Below are 17,127 nucleotides of genomic sequence, written 5' to 3' on the forward strand. Positions count from 1 at the left end.
TTTTGGAGCTGATAAGTATAAAGTATCTCACAGCAAAGCAAATATAAAGTATCTCATATACAAAATCAAAAATGTTAAAGAGATAAAAGATATTTAAGCTTTCATTAGGTTCTTACTGTTAAGAGTTTAATACTAAATACCTCAATAGGAATGATTTAATCGACACTATACTTATTTCCAGCATTGTAAAGTTAGACCGGGGTACTTTGGGGTGTCGTCTAATGGAAAGAATGAGCACATAGCCATCATCAACAACAAATCCCCCCCTTGTACATTCACTACTTGCTTTACAGCCGCCTGTTAAAGCTGTTGAACTGATCTAAACCCTTCTGTGCGTACTGCCGAGATGCAATAAAGCAACAAGGGTCACTAAAATCTCAAGGCCTCCTGTGGCTGATGTGAATGAGATGACAGGCAGCAACGGCAGTTCATTGGCGAGCAATAATTACTGCGCTGCTGGCGACACGGCCTGCTTGCCATTCGAACCCTATTTTCTTCTGTGATTCCTTCCCGTGCACACATCACCCTCGGCACATGGTAGGCAACGGCGTTAAGGGTCTGTCGTGCAAGTCAATGGACGGAATGTGGAAGAACCTACTGGTTAGTGTACCGCGAACGAGGAAGCACACAAACACACGCTTTTTGAAGGACTTTTGCGAAAGGGAACCCCCCTGTTTTCGGGGTGGCTGATCATTCTCCAGCAGCTTGACAGACGATCACGGAAGCGATCGCCGTTTGTTTTGTGGCACAGGCATAGAGGCAGAGGCCGCTAGTCGGTTGATTCCGGCGGAAGTTGCTGCAATTCAACTGCATTCAAATCATGGGGAGCCGTCTTTCCTTACTCGGAGGTACACATCATATTTACTTTCATTCATAAATTAACCCAACCCAACAACACGCACGCACACACCTGCATGCAACACACGCACGTACCCAACGCTCGGCACACACACAGTCAGCCACGCGCACGTATAACGGAATGGGAGCCAGCGCACCTCCGTAGCGAGTGCTGCGGACGGGACAACACTATGGGCATATGGAAAGCCACGTACAAACACACAAACACCGCTGCACTTCCAGCGAAGATGACACCGCCTTGCTTTGCAATCAACACACTTGTGCGTTATTTCCGCTGTGCGCGTATTTTAGTGTCCGCCGTTTAGAAGGCGATCTATTCGGGCCGCGGAAGAAACCAGCTACCAAAAGAGAAAACATCCGTGCCAAGCACACATACGGTATCCCGACGGATGATGATGATGATGACAACGGTTGATGCACTATACGCTGCTGGCGGCCACACCAAATGTACACACAACGCACACCAGCGAGCACCTTGGGGTTGCGTTTTTTATCCCGCAGCAGAACGCTCCCTGTCCGTCTGGTACGCACCACGAACGAACGCTAAGTAGTAAATGTTTGGTCCGCTGACGAAATCCAGTTACGTTGCGCCCGAGAGTCGCTCGCGCTTCCCTCAGATCAAAAGAGAGAACGAGAGAGGGAGAGAGGGAACCGCGTGCGCACTGTCGGAGCGAAAGAGATGCAGCGTATAAACTTGTTTATGATCTATCGGTTTATGAATCCGACACGGGATACGAAAGTGCGAGCGAGAAGGGAACGGTACGGCAAATGACACAAGCTCCACAATGCGCACCACACTGCACGCACACAACTGTCTGGGGTGCGACCGCATCCGAGAGTGTGTGCGTGCTCGTCCGTGCGAGAGAAAAGAATTCGGAAACACTGATCGATCTCAGTTGTTTCTCTCTGTAGGTGTGTGCGTGGTTGTGTGGAAACTGGTGTAGACATAATACAGTTGCACCAACTGTAGCTGATCCTCGAATATCCAGGTGCATTTCGTTTAGTGTTCGACGAATCTAAAAAATATGTCTGAACTGAATGTCAAGCTATGTTCCGAAGATTAATTTAAATTTTATACATTTAGATCTCTGATTCCTTCCTTACCTGAAGGGGATGATTAAACAGTGACTGGCGCAATGGCCGCGCCTAAGTATGATGGTCCGCCTGGACGATTAGTCTTCCAATGGCTACCATCATACAATGGAACTGTAGAAGTTTATTGGGAAAATTAGACTCTTTTAAAGCACTAGTAGGCGAGCACAATTACGATGTGATCGCCCTGTGTGAAACTTGGCTATAGAAAGACATCCCCAGTTTGATTTCCGTAAAGTTAAGGGTACTAATGACTGTTTAGCGCTTACCGGGCATTTTTGTGAATAAGTACGGCCATATCGACCAAATCAACCAGTATTACACTGATGGGTCATCCTCTGAGGAGGACAATGGCTTCGACATTTTTAGCGAGAACACCGAAGCATTCTTCAAATTGAGGTAGCCATGTTCCGTGTTCACAGCTGAGCTTACCGCAATTTTTTTCGCACTATTGTTAATAGCAGCGAGTCCCCCGGATCAGTACTTCATATTTACAGATAGCCTTAGTGCTATTGAAGCACTGAAAACTCCAAGGGCAGTTAAGAGCCAAGACTATTTTGTAGTTAAAATTGTTGAATTGCTCGGCTCTATGTTTAACAAGACGTTCAGAATATCGCTAATCTGGGTCCCTTCTCATTGTGGAATTCCCGGCAATGAGAAAGCAGATTCGCTGGCCAAAACAGACGTCAGAGAAGGCGTTTTTACGACTTATCCATCTCCTACCAAAAGTTCTTACGAACCTCACAGCAACTTTTCCTGTCTCGATGGCACAGCATGTGGGGGGCGGATGAACTCGGTCGATTCCTTTTCTCGGTCTCTCCCAATAAAGGATCAATCCCCTTGGAGGCTCAGGGCGGAATTATAAATGGGGCCTCTAATTTTAAAAATGATGAATTGGGGGGCATTCAGGCCCTTGAAATGAGGCAAAGCTAAATTCGCAGTAAGCAGGGGCATTACAAACATTTTTTGAGGTCTCCAACACGGCGTGGCCCTAGCCGACCATCTACACCGTCTACCGTTTGATCCGCCGTTGATCTCTTTTCTCAACTCAACCACGAATCCGAAAATCAAGCTATTAAATAAACTTTTAATAAACACACAAAAACACTGTCCACAAAATACTTCATATAAACACGTATGTACGTAAAAGCGTTTAGAAGAAAAGCGTCGCCATAATTGCATGCGGTTTTGTACTGAGTATATAGTTTACATGAATATACCGACGAGCTGAGCTGTGCCGGTGCCCGAAGGACGTGGACACCGCTCAGCATACGACGATACGGATAAAGAACAGTACAATAGATATTAATATCACATATCACATATATCAGCAGAGTGACTCGCGGTACTGTTTGCCTCCCACATTCCCACATTCCCACATGGTTATTCTTCTTCTTGATGACAATCTTTGTTGGGGGACAACAGAGAGCAAAATGGAAAGAATTAATCACCGTTAGTTAGTTTATTGTCCAGCTTACAACAGCTAGAGGCGCACACGGTCATCTCAGTCGTCATTGCATTTTGTTTTTAAGCGCTTTTCCTTTCGTCGAAGTCTCTCCGCGTACGCGATCGTACTCGCCAAAAGCGACCGGTTTTGTGATTTCTGACACCAAGAGAGCATCCACGAAAGGAGATAACATCAATCTGATCCGCACAAGGATCCGCCATGTTTGTACATGACGCTTGCTCACGTTATCAGTCACTGTGATGCTATTGATCAATTAAAGATCTTCTACGATTGGCTATTAGTTACACATACTATCAAACAAGGGCCCTCTCCGGGGAGCGATCGATAGAGTAAATAGCTCAGGTACTGTGGCGAGAATCCTCCGTCTCGTTTCATCCATCCAGTTCCTACAGTGCGTATCCTAACTGAACAGCAGGTAAGTTTTTTTTATTAATAGGAGTAGGAAACATAGAGTGCCACTATTTCCGAAGACATTATTCATTGCTTATTGTTCAATTATTTTGCAATAATTATATCTCTTGTCGTCGTAGAATGTCCAGGGGTTTAGAAGGATTCCATATATAAATATATTCCATAAATATTCCACATTGTTATTTCCATGAAAATAAACTTGTGCACAGTTATGGTACGCACTGTACTGTTTGGACAGACGGAAAGAGATGAAAGATCAGTTGACGGATCAAGCGCTATGATCAGTAGAGGGAAGGGTACAGCTAAATGAAATGCTACCACGTGGTACGGAAATTTGTGCTATCTCTTCGTTGATCATGCTCTCTTGGTGTCAGAAACCAAAAATTCCATCGTTTCTGAGCGTTTTCGACGGACGCGATCGGCGCAAAATTCGAAAGAGATGCAGGATCCGTTTTGCCTTTTCCCCCACACTCTAATGCGTTTGATAGGAATGTGGCACCGACAGGCAGACGTGATTAATGCCATTATGCGAGAAAATTCGTGGAAAAAATTCGCCAGGGGCCTCTTGTGGTACCCTTCGGGGCCCCCTCTAGCCTATATATACACCTCTAACTACTACATAATTTTTTGGGGCCCAAAACACGGCGAGGCCCTTGGCGACCGCCTATTCCGGTTACCGTTTCATCCGCCGCTGGAAACAAGGTTACTTACCATACGTTCTTCAAAACATTTTCTCAAACTGTTACGGAATGAATTTAGACACATTGTTTGAACAGAAACATAAAGAAAAACAATTTTATTTCTCCGGAAAGGTTATGATCGAAGGTCAGAATTTGTGTAAATTAATTCGGTAGGCTCCCTGTAGATCGTGCATTCATTCGGATGATGTCCCGACTCATGTCGAATCATTTCGCATTGGATGCACATCGACAGCGTATCAATCTGGTCTGGAGTCAAAAGTGTGTGGCTGTGGGGTCGGATTCCATGATGTGGACCATCTTCTATGGCACTGCGTGGAATTCGAAACCGCCAGACCCTCCTTGAAGAGGGCAGTCTTGGACATCGGTGGAATCCCAGATACACCGGTACGAGATGTTTTGGCTGGCAGGGACCTGAGATACATGAGGCTTACCTTCCGCTTCGCCAGGAACAACGGTCTTCTCCTTTGAATACCATCCTAATTTCCACGTGAATCCTTTCACTCCCCATCCTTCGTTATTCGTTGTGTGGTCATTGTAAATAAATATTTTTTGTTGTGCCATTTTCAGTCGCGAACGTTTGGGGAAAGCATACTTGTTGAAGAGATTGTAGGGAACCGTTTAAATGAAATATTTTCGAATGTGTGTAAAAAAGCATAATGCAGTATCAAATCGTTTATCCATTATTTTAGTTGGTTTATTTTTCTCTCCTCCATGGCTTGCTCGCTGTTCCAACTTTCATCTTCCTTTTCGCCAGTTTCATCGTTCTTTTCCCACCTTTTTCCTTCGATTTCCGCTTGTTTATTCGGTCACGATTCGAGTACTTACACAAAAAATATCAGATCGTAGTAATTTGTTGGTTGTATGATAATTTAATTTAAAAAGCCTAGAGTACTTTTGTGTCAGTGTTTCTCTCTCTGTTCCCCTCCAAATGGTAGCCATTTTTCATCCTGCATTACTGGTACGCATTAAAAATAAAAACAAAACACTTTTACCAAAGAGAGCCCCATTCGTTTGCAACATCACCAGTTTCGTTTCGTGCATAGTATTTCTTTTTCCTTTGTATCCCCAATCCCTTCTGGTTTTCCCGCGCGCACGTTTTACAGCATTATTCGGCTATCAGATTCCATTTTGCCCCATTAATCCCACATGCCCTTCCCTAATTTTATATATATATATATATAGGTGTGTGTTTGTATATATATATATAATATATGCTGTTTTACTTTTACTCGTTTCATCTCTGTTTTTACTATCCGTCTTGGAAATTTGCGCTTAACCCACATCCTTTTTCCATATTTTCTAGAGTTTTTTTTTTGTTTTGCACAATTCGTTCGGTGCATAGTGTGTGTGTTTTTTCTGCTTCTGCATTTTCAACTTTTGTCATTACCATTGTACAATCACTTTTAATAGGAAACCTTGGATACATAATTCAAAAACGAATGATTATTATTATGCATTAGTGTAGCGGGTGAAAGTGTTTTCTTCTTCCTCTTCTTCTCCCCCAGTATGCTGCGCGTATTGGCGGTGTGCTTCCTTCTGTACTTCACTTCTTCGCCCGCTGCGAAAATGCTCACCCATCATCATTATTATGCTACACCTTTCAAGCTGTCTCTTCTTTTTCCACATTCTATCTGACTTCGGACTTATTTCCCACTGGTTTAGTTTTCGTTGGTTGTTACTTGTATTTATATGTGCAGTAGGTTTTTGTTTTGTTTTAATTTATTTTAGCCTTTAATCCACTTCACCCACATGGTTTTATGCATCTCCATCTCGGTATGTGGTAGCGAATGCAAGGTGCAGCCAGGTTGTGGGTGTGCTCTGTTGTAGTCCATCCATCTGCAACCATTTCGCACACTAACAGCTCTTCCTTTCCAAAGGATTGAGAAGATTAGCCATTTGGTTGCTACCTTCCCTGCACAGCAAGAAGAACTCGGGGGCACAAATACCATCATACGTTGCTAGTTTTACAAAGCTTTACAATCACGTGCAATAATGCCATAAATAATTGGAGGGAAAAGAACAAAAGTCGCGTAGTGCGGAGCTATTAACGCCCGAAAAGGTTGTGTTTATGCCTTTCCAAGCGAATAAATGCAGCGTCGATCAATCGATCACTCAAGCGACCACTTCATCGTCTCCTTCTTAGCATTTGGAGTTCGGGGGACAAGGCTGGCAAGTAAAGTTATAACACATTTTCTTTTCTCTATTACTATCATTCTGTCCTGTGTGGTTTACCGTCCAGGCAAGTGGTCGGGTTTTGTTACCTTTTTATCGTATCACAACAAGTAGAGATAAAAAACGCAACGTAAAACATAATTTAATAAATAATAATATAAAAACAATTTAGCATTCACTCTCATATCTCAGCTTTGTACATTTTGTCGATGTACCGATTTCCCACTGCGTCTTTTCCTCTATGCCATGCACACATCCCATTTTCCAATGTTTTACACGGTCTCAACAGACGAGTCTTTTCGCTTATGGTCAGTTATCATTTGCAGGACAACCGTTTCTCCCACAATGCTACCTTCGGTCGTAGTTGACTAACATGCAATTTAGTGCTCTTCGGTACGCACACATCAACACGTACACAAAACAAATGCGATCACTTACAATGCACCGACAGAAGTACACGAGTTCAATACATTTAATCCTCAGTTTCGGTTGCCACTGATCATCTCAGAACGCTTCTCATTAGCAGCACCGCTAGGACGAAGGAATAAAGCCGAATGTGGTTCGGGCGAAGTTTAAACGAACTGCTCACCTCACCACATTTACCTAAAAGCGAAAAAGGAAAACAAAAACGATTATACCTTTTGATACAAGAAAAGGTTTGCTGTTTGGTTGCTAGCACAATTCACTTACCGTAGCTGGTAATATTGGCTGGCATTGATCTGTGTTGGCCTGACTGCATGTTGGCACGGTGACAGGTGTCCCCGACGAACAGTTGTACGTGATTGCCTTCCATTGGCACATAACTGATACATACACCATGCTGAGAAAATGAGTGCTTTGCAATAATGTACGTTGTTTGATTTTCCTGCCAATGCCCATGACACGTGAATACTGGCAATGAAGGAGAAAACAAAGGATTTTTTAATGGAAATTTATCTATATCATTCGATCGTATAGTGTTAACTTTGTAATTTGAATTACTTACATTCCTCGTCATCGGTTTTACATTTTGGTTTGACTTCAATTATGCTATTCTCGTTACATCCAACCAACAGCTGCCGGTTGGTATTGTGATTAATGTTACATCCTCCCGCTGTTTCCCGACGCAATCTTCCGGAAGCATTGGCTGTATAACAAAAGAAAAGTCAATAAAACCCAGTTCAACTTCAAGAAGAAAAAAAAAATCATCCACTCATTGCAAAATGATGCTTACCTTCACCATCGACATGTAACGCGGTGTACGTATCATTTCTCGATTCGACCACTGTCCGCCGAGATCGTGGAAGGAAGGACCTTCGCTTCGCTTCCAATCCCATGTAGCCGCCTACAATACCGCCTGCCGTTCCGGTGGTGCTACCACTGATGGCACTCTCCTGGTTGCGGTATCCGACCACGTCCCAGTGTCGATGCGAGCGAGCTTTGTTGTTGTGGTTGCGTTTATGCCGTGAAATAGACGACGTAGGCATAAGGAAACCTTTCATCATATACTGACCCTCTAATGGACATAGCTGCGTTTCAGAGTTATTTGCTGGACGAGGAAGAAGAATGAAGGAAGGATTAATTATTACATCCGCCGTTCGTCTTGCAAGCTGCCGTGTTCCGTGTGTGATATTCACCAAGCAAAGTAACGAACGGTGTTCGATGCACGTCAAAGTTTTCAGTCGTACATGCATCTTCAAGCCTAGCTGTCGGTGTTCCCATTTGTAGCTCGGCTACGTGAGTATCTCTTCTGTAGAACATGACACACATAAACCCAGATTTGCTGGAAAGTTAAAACAAGGCAACGATCACAGTTAGGATAATCAACAATTGTTGTGAAACTAATAATGCATACAACAATAGTTCAAGTGAGATAAATCAATCATTTCCGTCATAAATAACTATAGCAGACTATTCAAATGTATCAATTTCTTTTACTCACCATCCCATTGTATGATGCACAACGACCATCATTTCCGAGGAAGTTTGCTTGTTGATTTGCTCGCAAAGAGAACGAGCTACCGTATGGCCATTTGGTTTCTTGATGTGCAACGAACCATCACTGAGAGAGGGCAGAATTATTTACAATCATTTGATTTTGTATTGAATACTTCCGACATTATCTCTATCAGTAAGAACTTACCTAGCATCGAATACGTAATGTGCACTGCCCATCAATGCATGCCAGAACCGAGGACCTTTAAACCAGACGGGAAAGTCGCAACGATCCATTAGAGGAGCTTTCTTGAGTGTCATGATCCGGGAACCAACCTACAGAGCACGGAGGAATGTACATTATAACCATGTTTTAAACATTCCTTTACATCTTCACCAACATACCTCAGCACTTTCCAGTCCGTTACACGTAGCATCACCGGACTGTGCTAGTTTGTATTCTGCATCTAAACGTAACGAGGAAAAGTTATCAGGTGTAAAACGTTGTGATATACTAATATAGAGTAAATCCCTCAATTGGGCTTACCCGAGCCACTCAGCTTCTCGTATACGAAGCATCTAAATCTTTCTTCGTTCGATGTGGCATGATGATGTGAAACCAGACCCACCAAATAGCGTGAATTGCCATCCTTCCACCATGCTAAGCATGTCAGTTCCTCAACTGTAAACAATAAATACATCACACGTGAGAAATTGACTAGTGAATTAAAGCTAGTTTCAGCTGTTGCAATCATTTTTGTACACAGAACAAACTGAAAAAGGCATATAGTAAATTTTGTTGTAAGCGTTTAAATGATCTTCATTCTTACCCGTGCTTTCTGTCCCAGGTACATCAGGGCATGCCTGAAAACTTAGCAGTAGTCTACTGTCTTCTGTACACATTTCCATATTCGAGACTGGACTCCTACATTCACCATGACCCCGGTTATAGGTGAACGTATAGGATCCTTCAAGCGAGCAGAAGAAACATTTCTAGTTAAATTTTAATTTTTAACATCAGTCAAGCAGCATTCTTACCTGACAGTGGACATTTAATTGGCTCTGGATTTATTTTAAACATACTGTACAATAGAGCATCACCCGGGATTTGTTCGCAAAGGTAATGCAATGTTTCGCGACCCTTACATCCCATGCCTGAAAGTAAAGTTTAATGTTGGCCAATATTTGGTGGGGAGGTTTAAAGAGAACAGAGACAAAAAGAAATGAGTATATTTATTAAAGAAAAACGTATACTTTCGCACAACATTTTACAAATAGGAGGGAGAGGAACACATAACTAAAACAAAGAAAACTAAAAACAAAAAAAAAAACATAAGCCAAACAATAAATGAAAATATGCACACATCACATCACAAACAACTACGGTTACATTTGAAAGGAATTAGAAATTCTTGCACTGGTATTGTAATGCTGTTATTGCATATTCATTGTTGTCAGTAGTAAAACGTTCACAAGGTGAGGTTAAGTATTTCTATAAATGTTTTAGAATTTTCTAACTCCTTGCCATAACCACGCGATAGAATGACTAAAACAAAATTTACTAGCGAAGACTCGTGATCGAACGATGAATAACAATAGTCTATACTTCACAAAAGTGTTTCACATTCGCCAAATAATTGCGTCAGTGTGCCGTATCATGCAATTATTGTACTCTTAAAAGGTACATATCAGTGAACGTACTTCGTTTTAGTCATTCTTTGAATTCCTACATACATTAATGAAACAAATGGTACACGTTAGTAAAAAAAAGCTACACTGTGAAGTGTTCATAAAACAGCCCTATGACAGAAGACGAATTAACGAAGTAATTAAGTGCGTAAAAGAAAAGAATTAGGTTTTGAAAATCGTCCACTATCGAATGTTTTGTAAGTAAGGCAGTTTTGATGCGTTTATCTGTGAAATTCCATTGTCTAAACGTGATGCGAATCAATATCAACACGTATTAGATTGTGATGCAATGCATGGCGATAATGCATACGGTTTTGGAGGTGATTAATACAAGCTCTATAGAAGGGGGTTTCACGCGCATGCTACCTTCGTGAGCATTTTGAATAACTGACAACACTCATGATTCAATAATGACTCAATAATGGTTTCTTAATGGTTAAGGCCTCAATCTATCATTGGCGCAGCGCCCAAACCTTCAACTATGCTCGAAGGTCCCAGTGTACCTTACACAACACTTGTGCAAAAACGGTAAATTCGCTACGTTCGTATTATGTGTGAGGAAGCATCTTGACTAATAAGAAAACGTGATTGTTATATGTTATGACAGTCTATGTTTCGTTTCTAAATTTTATGTACTGTACTGTAAAGTGAATCCAACAACAACTTGCCGACTGGACGGCAGTGCCGGCAATAAAATGGAAAACAAACAAAAATTCTTTTCTCCTTATGCCCTAGGGTTGGGTGGATGTGGAACAATAAAGGAAGAAAGGATGTAGTCGAAAGCAACAGGGACGGGAAGTCACATCTCACACTTTGCAGCGGGGTGGGTGGCAGCTAATTGGAAAATCGATCATTGCAACTATTGCTGGCCAACTGTGGCTCACAAGTAACCCATTTTCCGTTTAGTGCGTTCTTGCATTATCCAGCGTAAATATGATTAATTCTAGCTTCACACAATTCTTTCTGAAACTGTTCACTTTCAATCATTTAATCAACATTAGGTAAATTGAAACAAGCGCAACATTCGAATGAAAACGGAACAGAACGAAAAAACACAAGTTATTTGTTAACTAAAAAGGGGGGAATAATTACATCGGGCAAACCCATCCCAACATTCAGTCTGTTACGTTCAAATAATTTTGTTGCAAAATCGTTCTTAATCGTGTAATTACTATACGATCAGCTTAATGCGACCTGCTCTGCAATCGACTGTAATAAGGTAACAAAGTCACTGGTTGTAGCAGTTTTATTATACTGAATTAGGTAAATAATTTTAAATTGGATCAATCTTTATGGTTAAGCTAAAGTTTTTGAGCATCCATATTTGTCCGCATTATAATCTTTTATAATCGTGATTACATTATTTTTAATTTTTTATTTCAAAAGGGAAAAGTTTTTGTTTGTTTTCAGTTACAGAAAGCACACAAAAAGTTTGCTGCAAAAATAAAACAATAAAAATTGTATAAAGATAACACAAGGTATAATTTGCAATCGAACCAAATATGCTCAGAAGATATTGTGAAACGTTACACAAAACCATAAAATCATAACAATAACTGTCAAAATGGTGTGTAATGAGAGTGGTGATTCACGCAACCAAATTAAACATAATCGCGATCATTGGCTGACTTTGTGTAGGCAAGATGGTATCGAGAGATGGAGCTAACTGATTAATGATAAAATAAATGGTGATAAATAAAGGAGAATGGAAACAAAACGGATAATAAACGAAACAAATCACGAATGTGGCCAGCGAGCAGTTGTGAATTTTCTATGTAATGTCCTTTACAGTCTACTAAAATGCCATTTTTAATAAAATCACTACAAAACGCATTGCGCTAGTTATCTTGTTTTAATTTGTTCCATGAAATAGGCTATACTGTACGCTAGGTCAACAAAATGTATTGAGGATGTGTCTGAAATACTTTCAAAACGAACCAATTAAATTAATATGTTTTCACCTAAAATTCTGCATAGTGCAATTCTGAGGTTCAAGGCCACTCCTTATCATGGTCTAACCAATATTAACTTGAGTAAGAAATGAACGAAATCTATGGTGAACTAAAATAGAAAGCAATGAAGTCAAATAAAGCATATAATGCCTATTCGTGTGTGTTTTGTTTCTTTTTTGGGTAATTCTTATTTTAGACACTCATTTGTACAAACATCAGTGGGAACAAATAATCTGAAGTTTGCAACTGCAGAAAACGAAAAAGTATCAATCACAAGTCACTTAATAACCATAATTTAATGGTAAAAGTGTGGATGTTTAAGATGTTTTTCGCATGTTGATGGTTTACGTTACACGTTGCCTGTACGGATGCACCTCAGGTGAAACAAAAATGCTTTCACAAAACCATGGATAACAAGTGGGCTTTAAAAAACCGAAACCTTCATTACATTTCGTTATGATAACAACATAGAAATTCTAGCTCAGGTGCAGTTTCTGCAAAACCGATCAGAGTCTTCTGTTTAACAAAAGTAAAAAGTAATGTAGAGAGAGAGAGAGAGAGATAGAGAAAGAGAGAGGTATAGCGAAACATAGCGAAGGGCTTTGAATGAACAATGTCCGGAGTGGTGGATAAAAACAATAATCGGGGACAATTCGGTGGGGTGGTATAGAGTAAACAGTCATGATTAGTGGAGGCGGTAGCAGTAGTAGTAGTATTAGTAGTAGTAGAGTTAATTGTGGTAGCATTAAGTTTAGTTCATACTAGGTTAGTAGAGTATCGTTTTTGAGAGCAAACTGTCTTGCGATTCTAACGAAGAAATAAATTGAGGCGAATGAAAAATGAAAAACGGAAAAACACATTAAAAATATAGGAATATATCACTTATAAAAAAGATAAAATAGTAGTTTGTTTCTGTTGCTTACAATTGTCGCTATCTTCATTGGATCGCATATATGGATCCGATGACGATATTCTTGAATGCCCGTTCATGTTGGGATGAGCTAAGCCCCGATCACTTTTTAAAACGCTATGAATAGGCATTGCAGCTGGATTCAACTGGCCTGTATAAAAATCTTCACACTCACTTTCTTTATACTGGAGTATGTTTATGTGCTTCTGATAAATTACAACGCACCGGTGACATCCTTTGCTGCACGGGTTCGAGAATCGTTTTCCATATTGTGGGTAGCATCAACAATTTACCAATTTATTGCATTGGTAGTGAAGAAAAATAGAAAGGAAAGAAGAAAATATATGTAGACGTTAGTTTTATAATTTCAAGCAAATTATTCCATTTGTGCTGCTATGCTTACCCATTAACTAATAAAAATTTATCGCCTTCACTAGCAATGCATCGGCCCCTAGTACTTAATGTGGATCCTTCTATTGTAATTGGCTGTTGTACACCGGATTGAAACCATTGACCTTCCCATCGTTTGGGAAATGCACACCCCGTTCCACTTTGTAAAACTATTTTAGAGACGAAAGAGAAGAATTAATTAGTCAAATTGTACGAGTGCCCGAGAATCATCTGCACACGCCAGTATAATCTTACCTTCCTGTTTAGCTGCATCACAGCATCCTAAGATCAAGAACAAGGCCAAACATATTTGCACAATACTTCTATACAGTAGTTTCGTTCGGGTTCTGTGGTGCGAGGGCACAGACACTAGTGTTGACTGCTGATGATATCCTTCTGGAACCGACGGTATAAGGGGGGTGGTGTTGTTGGGGGCGATGGTGGGAAAGATACCATTACAGCAGCCATTTTCTTCCGGTGTTTCTTCTGCCCTTCTTCGGCTGCGGTGACGTATTTCGACCTCATCATCGTAGACGGCGGTGACAGCCGGAGGAGTGACCACCAACCTTCGCCGTCTTCTTCGCCGCTGACGCGTAGGTGTGAAGGATGATATCGTGGTGCTGGGTTTACTAGTGCTAGGTTGCGAATTTGCATCGGTCGAAGCTGAAGCAGCAATCGTAGCAGGAATGTTGAAATAATCACAATCAAGTATGCCGTTGAGCGAATCCCGTACACATCCGACAGGGTGATAGTTGCAGCCGCTGATAGGTTTACGTCGCGATCCTTTTCTGTGTTTCTGGATCATGCTGTGCATTTTTGGGTGAGTGAGTTTTCTGGAGCACTGTGCGCACAGATACGTTTTCTCCCACTATCGACCCACTCCCCGCACACAACCTCCCACCTACCAGGAGCAGTAGGTAGGCAGGACGATCACCGACGTTCGACAGAACGAAGGCAATGCGGTTCGGTTGAGGTTCGTCGGGAACCGATTTGGCAACGGGAATAATCTGCTGATTGTTGCTGCAGTTGCCGTTTTGCTGGCAAAAAGATATTTTTGCACCATCAATCTTTTTTTCCCCAAAAACGGACACACACACACACACTCTTGCTCTGCTGCTAGCTCCTAGTGAAGGCCTTTTGTTATTTTTTTCCTTCCCCGTTGGTGGTATTTGCTGCTACAAGGACGACACAAGAAGGACCGTTTTTCCTTTGCTTTAATGCTGCGCTCTCGCACACTCTCGATTCTTGCACAGTTTGGTGTAGTGGTGTGATGTGATGTTGTATCGATGATTGCACCCGCTTTTATGCTCACGGCTTTGCTCTTTCGCTTTCCCGAGGTACGAAAATCGGCCGTTCTCTCTTTCGTTCGTGTACGGCAGGTTTTTCTTGCTCGAATGTATCTTTTGTGCGGCTACGATGCGTGTTTGAACCTTCTTTTTTTGCTTTATCGTATGTTGGTTGCGGTGGTGGCGTTCGTCTTTGAGGGATGATAATAATTGGGGTGCATTTTATACATTCCCTTCACTGCCATCACCAGGTCTACACTGCAACGGGAAGCGCTATATTATGTACGAAAAGAGATACGGGAAAATTGAAATTAGCAAGAGAGGAATATTTGATAACGGTGAAGATTCTACAATGGTTTCTGCGAGATACGCGGATGCATTTGCCACTCATTTTAATCAAAGGACACACGCGGCTGCGGAGAACGGTTACACATTTTACAACAGCTTCGTTCACAAAACTGTACACGAATGTTCTCTCATTCTCATCATTTTGGTTGCACTTGATAAAAGGAAGAAATGAAATCCTCTGATCGGCCATTGATTTGTTCCGGTTTTCCTAAATGCAAAATTCGGTTAGGACAATGATTTCTGTGGTAAGAAGGAAGGGAACGAATGAATACATGCAACTGACGCAATTCAAAGATCATTCCAAAAGTTCTGTTTAACGACGGTTTATTTGATGCACACTTGATGCTTTCGCCTTTGTGTGACAATTTGTTCTTTTCAAGGGACCCTTTGACAATAGCACTGTGCTTGGGGTTTGTAAATTTACCACTGCAAAACAACCGCAAACAGTCCGTCTTTGCGTGATCTAGTTATACACGAAACACTAATCGAATTCAAGTCTTATCCGTGGAGACCGTCCACAATTTGCTTTATCGACATCTTTTCACTACAATGAAAATTGACACTTGCCTGCCGAAGGCCTTTATTACCCTGTCCACATCATCCATCCAATTTGTTGACGCCCCGATACGGTTTATATTATTCATCTCTGCATATTTCACTTATCACTCGACCACACTATTTCTTCAAGCTGATCTATGTTGGTATGTTTGACGGATAAAAAAAGCAACCTTCAACTAGTAGCGAACCTACATTTCTATCATAATGATAATGATAAAACAACCCAAACCGTTTTCGATCAAAGATGCGCAAATTATTCGGTTAGAACTTCAACCACTGCTTCTTCTACACCGTCGTGAGTTCGCTGTTGCTGCGCTCTCAATTTTCACACCGATTGGCATCTCATTTGGGAGAGTTGTTGCTCACCATTCGCTCACCTTTTAGCCAGTGTCCCGTTCTCGCATACGCGTGTGGTACCGTTCGCACCGATCCGCTCGCTCTCACACGATCCCTGCTAGTATTGGATCCCTGCCGCCATTGTTAATTTTTATATTAGTATTGATTTTTCCACACACACTCGGCGCTGGTTGCGAAAATGGTACTCTGCCCTGAAATTTCCCTTTTTCTCACTTTACAAGCACTTGCAAGCTATGGGTTTTGCACTTGCAAACATTTAACTTTGTATCATTCCTTCCAATTTTCCTGGCATGGCGCTACATCATTAAACATTCACCTGATGTTCCAATTTCACTGTTCACACACTTTTCCAACTACGGAACGGCTGCACCAATCTCATATCCACAACGTAGAAACTCATTAGAGGGCTATTTGGGAGGAAATTCCTCTGCGGGGCACACAATATGGTAACTGTACTTTGTTTTAGCTGAAATTATCACTTCCTTCGTCAGCACCTCACGATATGGTGTACGGTGGAGAGTCTACAAACTATCGGTGCATTACCTGTCACCCAGCACAGCACAGCCGAACTACACACGCACCGAAACTGTGTGACGCAGACGCGAACTCTGTACGCTAGGGCTAAACCATAGAGAAAAGTTGCCGTTCTTGATCACATCGAGCGTTGCTTACTTTTGGTGATGTGATACAAAAGTTGAATTCCAATCACTGAAATAATCAGACGATCCCGTTTGTCTGTTTCACACACCCTCGTTTTATCACTGGCATGAAAATCATTAATTTTCAATTGCACGGGAGCTGTCATTATGTATTTTATTTTGACCAAGGCTTAGAAGTCCCATAGTTCAATCTGGTCGTTTGTTTTCCTATAGTATGTTGAGTGCGAGTGAAACAGATGGAGGCTAAAAAGAGATCGTTCGGAACTCGCGTATGCACATGCGCTCAACGTTGATAAAATAAAAACGCTTATCGTACAAAAGTATTCACATGATTGGCACCCTCTAACGAGCTTTGTTTCCGT

General features: G+C 41.5%; 1 protein-coding gene across 2 annotated transcripts; it reads right to left on the reverse strand.

Annotated features, from left to right (window-relative positions):
* Window positions 1-5,212: 5,212 nt before the first annotated feature.
* On the reverse strand, window positions 5,213-16,826 carry LOC128301421 (uncharacterized). 2 transcript variants are annotated; one of them, XM_053037884.1, is made up of 15 exons: window positions 16,650-16,826; window positions 13,813-15,116; window positions 13,571-13,727; window positions 13,181-13,407; window positions 9,655-9,771; window positions 9,447-9,584; window positions 9,164-9,298; window positions 9,022-9,083; window positions 8,825-8,952; window positions 8,624-8,743; window positions 8,319-8,464; window positions 7,916-8,230; window positions 7,688-7,828; window positions 7,393-7,593; window positions 5,213-7,305 (listed from the first exon to the last, which is right to left on the reverse strand). In XM_053037884.1, exons 2-15 carry the CDS (start codon window positions 14,369-14,371, stop codon window positions 7,202-7,204), a joined length of 2,550 nt encoding a protein of 849 aa, XP_052893844.1. In that variant the 5' UTR covers window positions 14,372-15,116; window positions 16,650-16,826; the 3' UTR covers window positions 5,213-7,201. The 2 variants fall into 2 exon arrangements, with proteins under 2 accessions (XP_052893844.1, XP_052893845.1); XM_053037885.1 differs by having other exon boundaries at window positions 13,343-13,407; window positions 16,650-16,825.
* Between the last annotated feature and the right edge of the window lie 301 nt (window positions 16,827-17,127).

The sequence above is a fragment of the Anopheles moucheti genome, chromosome 3 (assembly GCF_943734755.1).
Source record: "Anopheles moucheti chromosome 3, idAnoMoucSN_F20_07, whole genome shotgun sequence".
Taxonomy (NCBI): Eukaryota; Metazoa; Arthropoda; class Insecta; order Diptera; family Culicidae; genus Anopheles; species Anopheles moucheti.

Bases quoted from the DNA above. Each gene is read 5' to 3' on its own strand.
- LOC128301421 (XM_053037884.1), bottom strand. From the start codon at position 14,371: ATGCACAGCATGATCCAGAAACACAGAAAAGGATCGCGACGTAAACCT. The intron at 13,728-13,812 runs GTAAGATTATAC...TCTCTAAAATAG, and splicing joins TGATGCAGCTAAACAGGAAG to TTTTACAAAGTGGAACGGGG. The intron at 9,299-9,446 runs GTAAGAATGAAG...TATTGTTTACAG, and splicing joins ACCTGGGACAGAAAGCACGG to TTGAGGAACTGACATGCTTA.